This window comes from Notechis scutatus, chromosome 2, assembly GCF_049901735.1.
Source record: "Notechis scutatus isolate UNSWTSFEM ecotype Mainland chromosome 2, rNotScu1.2, whole genome shotgun sequence".
NCBI classification, from domain to species: Eukaryota; Metazoa; Chordata; class Lepidosauria; order Squamata; family Elapidae; genus Notechis; species Notechis scutatus.
The window spans coordinates 112,911,236-112,924,481 of NC_142010.1; the positions used below are offsets into that span (position 1 = coordinate 112,911,236).

General features: G+C 40.7%; 1 protein-coding gene across 2 annotated transcripts in view; it reads right to left on the minus strand.

Annotated features, from left to right (window-relative positions):
* RAB37 (RAB37, member RAS oncogene family) overlaps window positions 1-13,246 on the minus strand; it is an 87,169-nt gene that overhangs the window by 35,128 nt on the left and 38,795 nt on the right. For both annotated transcript variants that reach the window (XM_087955843.1, XM_087955844.1), the window contains exon 2: window positions 7,651-7,761. In XM_087955843.1, coding sequence (XP_087811969.1) covers window positions 7,651-7,761 — 111 coding nt within the window. The remainder of the gene's footprint in view (window positions 1-7,650; window positions 7,762-13,246) is intronic.

A 13,246-nucleotide genomic window follows, 5' to 3' on the forward strand; every position in this document is an offset into this window, starting at 1 on the left:
AAAAAAACCTCTTTCAAATGTAAGATTTATTACCACAGCTCTGGCCTCTGGCCGCAGCAAAGTCTGCAATCTTTCATTCATTCCAAAGTAAATTCTCTTCTAAACAACCTGCCACTTGAAGACTTTTACTTATCTACAGCCTCCCTTGATCCAAAGATATCCTTTGCCTTGTTTATTTTGCTCTCATTTAAAAGGATAAGATGTAAACATAAGGCTGGCTTTTCCCACAAGAGTCTTTTTAAACTTATGGCAACACCTTTCTCCCTCCTGAAGACCTTCTCCCACATGGATGATTAATTAGGAGTTGCAGACAGGCACGTACACAAATGAACGTTCTATCCAGAGAAAAACACATAGCCAATTGTTGCTGGTGCCAATGAGTCTCCCTCCCCACCTACCACATACAGGTAATTTTGCCTCCTCTGCCCCTTAAGTTCTCAGGCCTGATAATTTTTGGAATCTTCCCAAAAACAACAACACCCCAAACAAACACTACTTAATCTGTTTTAAACATGCCCAGTTCTCAGAATATCAACCTATTTTCCTCTGGTGTTAATTTTGAAATACCTGCCTCCATATGGCTCTGCTAGGGATTTTGGTTAATGTTAGTGTTCCTTAACTAGGAATAGTGTAACAAAATAACAGGGTGGGAAGGAGACGGTTGAGATCTTCTAGCCCAACCCCCTGCTAAAGCCGGAATCCCTGTCCCAGTGGCCCCCAACCTTTGTGGCTTGGTGGCCCAGCCGGAGTGGGGAGAGGGAATCAGGCCACACGAGCAGTGGGCTGGCATGCACACAGCTTGACTTGCATAAACACACAGCTTGACTTGCATAAACAGAGCTGTGTGTGCATGTGCTCACACAGCCCGGTTGTGAATAGGCCATGGCCCAGTAGTGGGCTGCAGCTTGGGGGTTGGGGACCCCTGCCCTGTAACATTTCAGATAAATGGTTATCTAATTTCTTCTTACAAACTTCCAGTGTTGGAGCACACACAACTTTGGGAGGCAAACCGTTCCACTGATTGTTACAACAGTCTGGAAATTTATCCTTATTTTTAGGTTGCTTTTCTCCTTGATTGGTTTTCATCCATTGCATCTTGCTCTGCCCTCAGGTGCTTTGGAGAATAGCTTGACTTCCTCTTCTTTGTGGGAGCCTCTGAGATATTGGAACACTGCTATCATGTCACCCCCTAGTCGTCCTTTTCACTAGATTAGACATGTACAATTCCAGCAATATGTTTTAGCCTCCAGTCCCCTAATCATCTTTGTTGCTCTTCTCTGCACTCTTTCTAGAGTCTCAACATCCTTTTCATATCACGGCGACCAAAATTAGCCTTTCCTAAGCTGATACCTTCTTTATGGATTTAGAGAAAACCCTCTATACAGGGGTCTTCAAACTTGGAAGCTTTGAGACTTTTGGACTTCAACTCCCAGAATTCCTCCTCCAGTCATGTTAGCTCAGGAATTCTGGGAGTTGAAGTCCACAAACCTTAAACTTGCCAAGTTTGAAGACCCTTGCGTCTATCATCACAACCACTATATGTAATGAACAGGACAACATATTCACACCATCCCTGCAGAATTGCTAAGGCTTATACCATCCCAACCGTGTGCCAGAAAATTTGGAAAATGAACACATGCACACAGGATTAGAAACGATCAGTGTTCTGATCATTTAGAAAATACTTGTAGCTCAGGTTTTAGATTTTGGCAGTGGTTTGCTCTCTGAGCTTGTTTCCATTTAGTTCCAGAACATTTCATTAGCATATGAATACATAAGAAATGAGACCATTTGAACAACCAATCAGCAAGAGAACAAATGAACTGCTCAGAATTTAATTATAGCTCCAAACGAACAACCAATCACATGGCCAACTGGCCACACCAGCACACAAGACATATATAAGGTAAAGAGGAATAGGACAAGAAAATCCCTCTGATGATATTACTTGGTATGGTAATAACATTTTTGGGAATTAAATGGAAACAAGCTTGGAGAGCAAACCATTGCCAAAATGATCAGTGTTCATCCCATGGCCAAAAAAAGGCCGAGTCAAAATATTGCTGTAATTACTGCCCCATTGTCCTCATTACTCACACTAGCAAGATTGTCCTTGAGATCATACAACAACATCTGGTGCTATCTGTTGAAAGGGAATTGCCAGATGTTCAAACTGCATTGCACTTGGGATAATATTGCCCATAGCTGCTTCCAAAATAACAAAAGAACTTCTACATCTGCTTTATCGGTTGTATTGATTGTGACAAGTTGTAGAGAGCCCTAAGAAAACCTGGGGGTGTCGACTAATTTGGTCAAGTTGGTGCAATTACTATACATCAATCAGGGAACCACTGTGCGAACACCGTATGGAGTTGCTGATTGGTTCAATATAGAGAAAGGGAGTGCAAGTCAAGATAGAGAAAGAAGTGTGGAAAAGAATGCAGCAACGGAAAGAAGCAGTACAAGACTGGAGAATGTGAAAAAAAGAGCTGGCACATAGAATTGCCGAGAATTGGACACCATTGAATGGACTCCTCATCAGCAAATTGGAGGAGTTCATATACGTTATTTTTCAATCCCATCTCAAAGAGATATGGTTTAAATCAGTGGCCCCCAACCATTTGAGCACTAGCGACCGGTTATGTGGAGTGAGGTTTTTTGCAGACCCGAGGGAATGTGGCTTTGTGTGCTGCCTGAAGCCTGCAGCCTGAGGATGGGGCTTTCTTTGTTTGGCCCAGTTTCTGGCATGCCACAGCTCAGTGCCAGTCCACAGACTATGGGTTGGGGACCCCTAGTGTAAATTACCCATGAACCCTCCCATTTCTTAACAAAAAATAATCACTTCAGTCTTGGGTTCTGCACTCTTCAACATTTTTCTTAATAATTTGATGGAGGGAATGGAGAAATTTGCAGGGCCAGTCAGCTAATAAAGCATCTTAGAGACATGGAATGGAAATAACAAAATGAAATTTAATAGATTCACATGCAAAGTTCTTCATGCAAGAAACAGAAACCACGTGTATGAGAATAACTTGCGGATACTGGGCACGGTAGTGGTCATAATGGAAAAGATCTTGAAATAATAATTGATTGCAATCTGAATAGGGCAGTGCAATGCAGTTGCAAAGGAAAATGCAATCTTAGGTGGCATCAATAGAAATATAGCCTTCAAATCATAGGAAACAATACAGTAAAGCCAATATATTCTATACTGGCAAGATTCCATTTGCATCAAATTTTAAGAAGGATTGAAACAAACTGGAACAAATTTGTTAAGAGTGAAAGGTAACAGCAACTAGAAAGATCCACTGATTAAAAACTCATTGAAATTCTACAAAAAGAGATGGAAGTAACCAGGAATGTTACTGGAAGAGACAGCAGAGGGAGGGGAGATCTCAGGAACGTGAAGGGATGTCACGCAAGTCCATATACATACTCCGGTACAGTATATCTGCACACACATTCATAATTCCAAAATGTAGAAAAAAATGGGATCAAGCTATCAACTGTGTATGCCAATTATTTATCTGCTTCACCTCTTCCACAATTTTGACCATAATTTTTTTTAAAAATATCAGCATTTCCTTTTTGTAATCTTTCAGAATCCCCAATGTTTCTTTTTCATAATCTCACAATTTAACGATTTTTCTGCTCCTTAGAAAGAGAAAAAATTGCCTAGTAACTGCCACTAGGGGGAGATATTGCCCTTTGAAGCTCCTCCTTAGAATCAGTGTTGTGTTTTCTATATACACTATATACTGCAGTACAGGGTGTACCAGTTGTGATCCTGTGGTCACAGTTTGTATGTTTAGATATCTACAGTGGTGCTGCCCTCCTATGAGATATCATCAGCAGGTTTAGGAAATGCAAAAATGCTTAGATGGAAAGGAAACCCAAAGCAGTCTAGGGTTAGCCTATCCCAAATATGCCACTATGTTTGTGGTAAAACATAGCCAATTCTGACTGCTCTCAAAATGCAGGGTTACACTTGATAAGGACCTGGACAGGAGGCCAGCAGGAAATCTATGCTTCATTGGGAAGTTAAAAACAAAAACATGATATAGGCATACCACTTCTGTAGTGATGCCAAAGAATAACACCGGTGAACACTGACCCAGTGCCCAGAGTTAGATATTTGTCCCTCATCTTAACAGTAAAAAATGCAGAAAACACTGGAAACTTTTCCTGCACCCAATGAAGGCCAAAATAATTTCATGCATGAAACAGAAAATACAACCTGGAAAAAAAGTACCGTATATACTCGAGTATAAGTCGACCCGAATATAAGCCGAGGCACCTAATTTTACACAAAAAAACTGGGAAAACTTATTGGACTCGAGTATAAGCCGAGGGTGGGAAATGCAGCAGCTACTGGTAAATTTCAAAAATAAAAATAATTAATTTGGGAAACGATCTCACTATCATGAAAGGTTTAATTGATTCACTAACCCAAAAGAAGAAGATGATGATGACAGCGGGAGGCAGGAGTCACTCTCTTCCCCTCCCTCGGAGGCCCCCTGAGTCAGGAGTCACTACCGCCGGCGCAGCCCCAGTCCCGCCGCCTCGGGAAGGGAAAGGCAAAGCGCTTTTGCCTTTCCCTTCCCGGCTGGCTGTTGGGAGTCGCTGCCGCCGGAGGCCACGACTCCACACCATTTTTTTTCAGAGGGAATCTGACTCGAGTATAAGTAGGGGGATTTTTCAGCACAAAAAATGGGCTGAAAAACTAGGCTTATACTCGAGTATATACAGTAATTAAAAATATTTAAATCATTTTAAACTAGTGTTTCTCAGTCTTGGCAATTTGAAGATGTGCAAATTTCAACTACCAGAATTCCACATGTCTTCATGGTGCCAAGATTGGGAAACATTGCCAAATGGTTCTCTTTTCTGCATGAAAATAGAGGTAGGTACCCCTTCCTCTTTTTCTCTCCTCCAACCTCATCTCTTATTATAGGAACTGAGGCTGATTTGGGAACAGATTCACTAAGAGTTGTAACATTGTATTGCTAACATTGTATTCCCAACCAGGGCATACAAACCTTTGCCAGACCAATTCTTGAATACAGCTCACCCACCTGGAACCTGCACTGTCTAGCGGACATCAACACGATTGAGTAGGTTCAGAAGTATTTCTCCAGAAACCAAAAGTTCTCCTCTCCTCCACTCACAATAGAATTCGCTATGCCTCCAGGCTCGAAATTTTGGGCTTGGACAATCTCGAACTGCGCTGCCTGCGGTCTGATCTAAGCATAGTACACAAAATTGCCTGCTACAACATCTTGCCTGTCAATGACTTCTTCAGCTTCAACCACAATAATACACGGGCAAACAATTGATACAAACTCAAGGTAAACCGCTTCAAACTCGATTGCAGAAAATACGACTCAGCAACAGAGTGGTCAACGCCTGGAACACCCAACCCGACTCTGTTGTTCCAGCTTCAACCCCTGACAGCTTCAATCTCAAACTGTCTACCGGGGATCTCACCCCGTTCCTAAGAGGTCCTTAAAGGGGGCGCGCATAAGCGCATCAGAGTGCCTACCATCCCTGTCTTATTGTCCCCATTTATCTGTATTCACTTCCTTCGTTCACGTTTATGTTTATATTTATATCTGCTATCTTGTACATGTTTGACCAAACAATAAATAAATAAATAAATAAAAGTTGCATTTTTGTTCTAAGTTACATCTTCCAAAGGCTCAGCCTCTCAGTCTGGAGGCTGCATCAACCCCATAGGATCACTGCCCAGTCTGATAAGTAACTTCATCCATCAGCTTCCCAAGACACTTAAGAGGACTTCTCTAGTAAAACAGGACACGGCTTTCCATTACATAGTAATAAAAGTGACAAGAAAGTAAAAAAAAAAAAAAAGAAGGAAACTAGCAGAGGGAGCACAGAGGGTTTGCTTGAAGAGGGTGATTGATAGGAACAAAGAAAGTAATACTTTTATCCGTCACACTCATCTGTTTAGTTCTGAGAATAAGCTTTCTTCATTTGAGACATTTCACTAGGATGTGTAAAGAAAGATCAGGCTATTGTTACTTTAGGTTTAAAAAATGAAAAATACTGCAAGGCAAAATTGCAACCTACAGCCTAATCTTTTCTTAGGCCTATGTTGTTTCCTTAGAAAATAAAAACAGTTCAGAATAAGTTACAGAGACATACTAGGTAAAAACTGTTCTGTCAAGGCCTAAGATTACAAATTGTAATCTTAGGCCTTGACAGAACAGTTTTCATGACCATCCATACCCAACACACTCCCCAGTTTTTGAGAAGACACACAATACAGGTAGTCTTCAACTTGCAAACATTCATTTAGTGACCGTTCAAAGTTACAACAGCACTGAAAAAAGCGACTTATGTGCCGTGGTAGCACAGTGGTTAGAGTACAGCACTGCAGGCTACTTCTGCTGATTTCCAGCTGCCAGCAGTTTGGCAGTTCAAATCTCACCAGGCTCAAGGTTGACTCAGCCTTCCATCCTTCCAAGGTGGGTAAAATGAGGATCCAAATTGTTGGCAGCAATAAGCTGAATCTGTAAACCACTTAGAGAGACTTGTAAAGCACTGTAGAGCAATATATCAGTCGAAGTGCAATTGCTATTTTTCACACTTATGACTTGATCACATGGTCATGTGATCAAAATTTGGACACTGGGCAAAAGGTTCACATTTATGATGGTTGCAAGTGTCCCGGGATCATGTGATCACTTTTTGCAACTTTCGGACAAGCAAAGTCAATGGGGAAGCCAGATCCACTTAACAACCAAGTTAGTAACTTAACAACCGCAGTGATTCACTTAACAACTGTGTCAAGAAAGGTCATAAAATGGGTCAAAATTCACTTAACCAATGTTTCACTTAGCAACAGAAATGTTGGGGCTCAATTGTGGTTGTAAGTTGGGATTACACTCTTAAAGCCAGTTTGGTGTAGGTTTTAAGGCACCAGGCTAGAAATTAGTAGTTCTCTCTCACTCCAAGGAAGCAAACAAGAGCAAATCACATCTGAAAATCTTTTCAAAACAACTTCAGGGACTTGTCCAGGAGGAACTCACACTCAACCAGAAAGAAGACCTAGCCATCCCTAGTGCAGAGATACCCTAAATTCCAACATAACACATTTATCACATTACCACATTACTTGTCATACTGGTTTTTCTCTAGTTTTTCGGTCTGCTTGAATGTATTTACTATGACCGTCTGTGGAGTTCTTGTATCAGAAGCCAGACAGCAAGACTTCCAGAGTAAACTTGTCAGGATTCTGACACTTAACCCCATTTAAATCATGAGTCTCTAGCCAAACTCCAAAAAGATTTATTGGGGATTAAAAGATTGCCTGGGTGTAGCTGACTCTGAGACACATAATTCATTGTCACCCTTGACCCTGGTTTTCCCCCACCCCCAGGTGTATCATAATTCATATTCTCCAATGGGACACATCCATAGCCAAGAGTCATCAATCATAATCTCCAGGTAGAATTTTGCGCAGCAGAAACCTCAGTCACCTAGAAATTATCTTTGAAAACATTTATGGAATTCAAGCTGCCCACAGCTTCCCCTCCCTTTTTGTTGGCAACTCTAAAAGACCACAGAAATATTTTATGAGTTGACAAAACCATTCCCCAACAGATGCGGCACTCGAGTGGTCCTTACGGTAAATCCGATGCCAACAGTCGCAGAGAAAGAGCCGGGGATGAATTTGCCCTGGTCAAACTGGACCAACAGTGACGTCTTCCCCACTCCACTGTCTCCCACCAGGATGGTCTGCAGAAAATCAGACAGAAAACCAGATTAGCATTTTGGAATGAATAACGAGCCAAATGAAAACTGGAGATGTTCCACCTTCTATATTGTGGCCACTAACCAAATCATCTCTGCCTTACACTTCTGCAGAGAAACACAGGCATGGATTTGAAACAGAACAACAGAATTACAGAGTTGGAAGGGATCTTGGAGGTCTTCTAGTCCAACCCCCCTGCTCAGGCAAGAAACCCTATACCATTTCAGACAAATGGTTCTCCAATCTCTTCTTTAAAATCTCCTGTGTTGGAGCACACACGACTTCAGGAGGCAAGTTGTCCCACGGATTACTTGTTCTAGCTGTCAGGAAATTTATCCTTATTTCTAAGTTGATTCTGTCTTTGATTAGTTTACATCCATTGCTTCTTGCTCTGCCTTCTTGGAGAACAGCTTGACTCCCTCTTCTTTGTGGCAGCCCCTGAGATACCAGAACACTGCTATCATGTCACCCCTAATCCTTCGTTTCATTAAAGTAGACATACCCAACTCCAGCAGGTCAATCCCCTCTTTCTGTTGCAGCCTCTTAGATATTAGAAACACATTAATGGCAGAGCAACTTAGGCTTCATTAGATACTGAAATAAAAATCATGCTAACATTTTTCAAGAATCAGCTTGTTTTTGTTGCTCAATACTCCTGAACCTAAAGACAGGGGTGTCCAACCTTGGCACCTTTAAGACTTGTGGACTTCAACTTCCAGAAATCCTCAGCCAGCCATGCTGGGATCGCCCTCAATTCTTGAAAGTTTTTAATTAAAGGCTTTTAGTCAAGGACAGATGAAAGCCAATGGATGCCCAAAGTACAGACCAACAATAGTGCCCCTCGGCCTTTCCATTGTTTCACTGACCAGCCATTAACGTCAATAAATGCGGAAGGTGAAATAAGAGATTAAAAATTAAAGCTTTCTCCCAGGCCATTCCCTAGACTGGATCCTGCAAGCCTATTAAATATAAACTTTTAAAAAATAACACTAAATATAATAGCCAAAATGAGAAACTTATTTATTTATAACTAGGGCATAGGAAAAAGAAATGCAGATTTTCAATACTTTTGAATGTCTGTTGCAATTAAATTGTTATATAAGTGGGGGAAATACAAATATGAGAATGTACTGAAATGTGGCAGTGAGAGAGCTAAGGTAGGGGTATCAAAATGGCAGCCCATGGGCTGGATGCATCACACTTAGGCCACACCTACCCCAGCTCAGCGAATGGGAAAAATGTCACGAAATGTCATGTGACAGCAATGTGATGCTGCAAATTTGACACCCATGAGCTAAGGGCATGATAACTGGCGGGGGGTGGTGGATTTTGGTGCTCCCCTTTCCTTGGTTAACTGATCATAGGCTTAATTTGTCTAATAGTTAATCCAGGGCTGCTTCTGCTGATCCATTTAGAATTAGCTAGCTCTACATACATTATATTCAGATTCAAAGTAAGAGGCCCAATGTCAGAATGAAGAGATAATCTGGAGCTAGAATGCTACAACTACTTTAGATGTTTTGTTTTAAAGACCAGCAATTGTTCTGGGGAAAATAATCTATAATTTATACTTTGGCAATATTTTAGTTAGAAACAATCAACGTGATGCTACAGAGTTGCAGTTTGTTTTTCTTAGTTCATCTAAAAAAATTATCATGTCAGGTGGCAAAAAGTGATTTGGTAAAAAAGAAAAAAAAGTGTGGAGACCTTGAAATTTAGGAAAGCGAATCGTTTTGGTTGACCCTAATAAAGATAATAACCAACAATAAATCTACTTTACTCAACCACAGACCAGCGGAATATAAATTATTGAAATATGTATCCATCTTTAAAGCAAGAAGGGGCTGTTTGGCAGTAACAATTTGAATTCCAGCAACTGAAAAGTTTACAGTGAATTAATTATGAATGTACACTATGTTGGAAAATTATTATGGGTTATCCTCAGTTGGTTTCTACCCAACAGCCTCCTAGTCAATCCCTTTATCTAGATCAGAGCAAGTACACACATCACTCGGTTCAACCAACAAAAATATGTTTATTTATTAAACATCCATATATATGATTTTTTTATTAAAAAACTGGCAAAAGCAGGAGGAAGGCAGGCAAAAACAGAGAGAGAGAGAGAGAGAGAGAGAGAGAGAGAGAGAGAGAGAGAGAGAGAGAGAGAGAGAGAGAGAGAGAAGCCTGAGCAATGAGCAAGAATTTACGTTAGATGTTTATATCAAAAGGCGCAGAATTTTCCAGAGGCACTGGAAACAATGGGATGATTAATTAGTAGAGAAAGTCTCAAAGGGAGGATTCTTTGATTAGTCCAGCTTTAATCTTTTTATGCATATAGAGCAGCAGAATAGAGACGGAAAGTAGAACACCAAGTCTATTCTGCACCTTAAAGGGAATGTTTTGATGGATGGGGATGATGTATCCAACACACTAGTAATGGTTCTCAATGTGTGTGTGTGTGTTTGTATTTGTGTGTGTGTGTGTAGCTTATCACAGTTTTTTGGCAACTCATAAAAGTATATGCCTTTTAATAAAACATGACTTTTTACTACCATATACTAACATAGTCCTTCTTTTGCAACTCAAGCACAATGCTTGAAGGGTCTTCCCTATATCCCTATCATGGCCCATTCGCCCTAGTTCAGGGGTTTCAAACTCAAGGCTGGCAGGCAGGATCTGGCCCATGGGGTGCTTAGATATGGCCCCCAGGGCCACCTGGAAACAGTGAAGGACCAGCCCGTGGTGCCTCTATCAGTGAAAACAGAGCTGCCACAGGTGATCCCAACATGAGTGATGTTGAGCTGGCTACATTCACCCTGACCACACCCTGAGGTCAAATACAACCCTGATGTGTCCCTCAACGAAATTGAGTTTGACAGCCCTGCCCTAGTCCCTTAGTTTGAAAGAGATGATACAACCACCAAGATCTTTCCTCCCTCCTTTCCTGCATTTTTATTTTCCAGGAAGTAAGGATGGTGGTGATGAAATGCTTAAATGACAAGCCGGATTTCAATTAATTCATAAATCTACTCCTTTAAGTTCTTCCTGAGAATGGTCCTTTATATGACTACAACTTTTAGTTACTTCCTTGTTCTTCCTAGGAAGCCGGACAAATTCAGGCTGGGTTAAAGGCAGCTTTCTCAAACAGATCCTCCTGAGATTGGTTGGATGGAATGATTTGAGTTCTCACTCAACTCTGTTGAGGATATGAGGCTTGGAATGTCATCCTTAGCCATCTGTTCATATTCTTATGCACTTTTGAAAAGGAACGAAGTGATAGGAATGTTGCACACAGTCTTTCTAGATATGGTGGCCTTTCATGCTTCTTGGAGCACCTTAGGCATCAGTGTTGACATCCTTCAGCTATCAGATTTTATTTTGCAATGTTCATGTCTGAGACAGTGTGATTGACAAAGCTCCTAATTGGGCCTTCTCTTTTCTATTCCATTTGGCAGGTCTTTGTCCTGGTCTGAACATAACCAAGATGGTAGACGACTACCCATGGGCTACCTGCTTATCCTTTTAACAGTTTAACTCATGGCATTTCCCAACTCAGCTTCCTCAAGATGGCTTCTGTTACAACTTGTATTAAAATGCTGCTGCAGAACTTAGTCTCTTATCTTCCTGCTGACAAAGAGCATCAGGACTTCCCTCAGAACATTTCTTAATTTCTTAATTTTGTATTTATTCTATAAACATTGTCTAATTCTGCCCCTGTGTCCTCTTCCTCTCATTCCTTAAAAAATGGTAAAGCTTTAATTACCTTTCCCCCAATTCCTTCACCAGAATCCTCTGTAATCACTCTGAATCTCAAGCAAAATTCCTAGTCTCTCAACTCCAATAATGCCAGTTTATCAAATCTCTTTCCCTCTCTCCATTTCTAACTTCTGTCTTATTTTCCAGATTTTCCTCTTTGTCATTTTGTCCAGTGACTTGTTTTACAGTGCTTCCCATCTTCTTAACTTCTTCTTTTATCTTTTATCTTTATAAGTCTTTCATCCATTCTCTCTTCAAAAGCTATCAATTGAGTGTTGTGATTTAGACAACCTTTTACCTAATTCCTGAAACATTTTCTGAAAACAACTCTGTGTAATTCCTTTCTTCATGTTGTTCTAACAATCCTCTTTTCTCTTCTGCTGTTTTTGTGGCTTTCCTGGTAGCTGTCATTCTAATACTCTAATCCAAAATGAATGTGTATGAATTACAAGAGGCAGGCTAAAAGGTAGGCTTTCCTCCCCCCCCCTCTTGAACTGCAAATTGATTATATCCTATAATGATTAAGAAAGTGAGGCTTTTGTGAACTTTGTGTCCAGTTAGGCTGTGTTACAGTTGTGAACTTAACTGAAATCCATCAACTTCTAGCCTTTTGACTCCTGAGTTCACCACAAAAACCTCAGTTCCTGCAGTCTCATACAAGGAGCAATTGTCTAGAGTGCTAGTGGGTGATCTCATAATCTTTCCTTGTCAGGAGAGCTGACTCCAGTCAGAATTCACCATCTATCCACCAATCTCTGCCACAATATCATCCCTGTTCCTTTTCGGGTGTCTAGTCCACCAAAGAACCTCACTTTGCAGCTGAATCCTCTTGCGTTTTTGAAGATCTAAATTTTCACTATTTTCAAGTTTAAGTTACAAATAGTCCCTGTTTAATACCCACTTGTTCAGCAACTGTTCAAAGTTACAATAGCACCGAACCAAGGGATTTATAACGGTTTCTTGTAGTTGTGTTCATCACAGCTTCCCTACAATCACATGATCATGATTCTAGTGCTTAGTGGTCAGATCACAATTATGGAAGTATTTTGATATTGGATCTTTGGGTTTGTTTAGAATGCTTTGTGGGGACTCTATTGATTTATATGCTGTGGTTATTCCAGGCGGTTGGAGCAATGTGAGTTTCCAAGTTGGTTGTTTTTTTTTCTGGGTTGCAATATTTGTGTTGTGTTTAGCATGACTTGTACTTTTGCTGAACTTGCACTAATGTGTATTGTATTGAAATGTTTTGTGTTGTAATTCATTTCTGCTCTTTGTAATTCCAGTGTGTTGCAGGCTAATCTGAATAGTTTTTTTTTTTAAAAAAAAAGCAGTTCCTTTTGAGTGCTGCTGAATTTCTGCCCTTGTAAAAGAGGGCTGTGAAAATATTTACAGACCCCTCACATCCCAGACATAAACTGTTTCAACTCCTTCCCTCAAAACGATGCTATAGACCACTGCACACCAGAAAAGTTTTTTCCTGAAAGCCATCACTCTGCTAAACAAATAATTCCCTCAACACTGTTCAACTATTTACAAAGTGTGCACTACTATTACTGTTAATCTTCTCATCACTCATTATCATCCATCCCCTCCCACTTGTGATTGTAGGTGTCACGACTCCAATAAAGAACGGACTGGAGCCGAGACAGCCAGGATGTGATATGACCATAGTCTTTTACTTGCCTTGTGTTAACACGTAGACGTTATGATGAA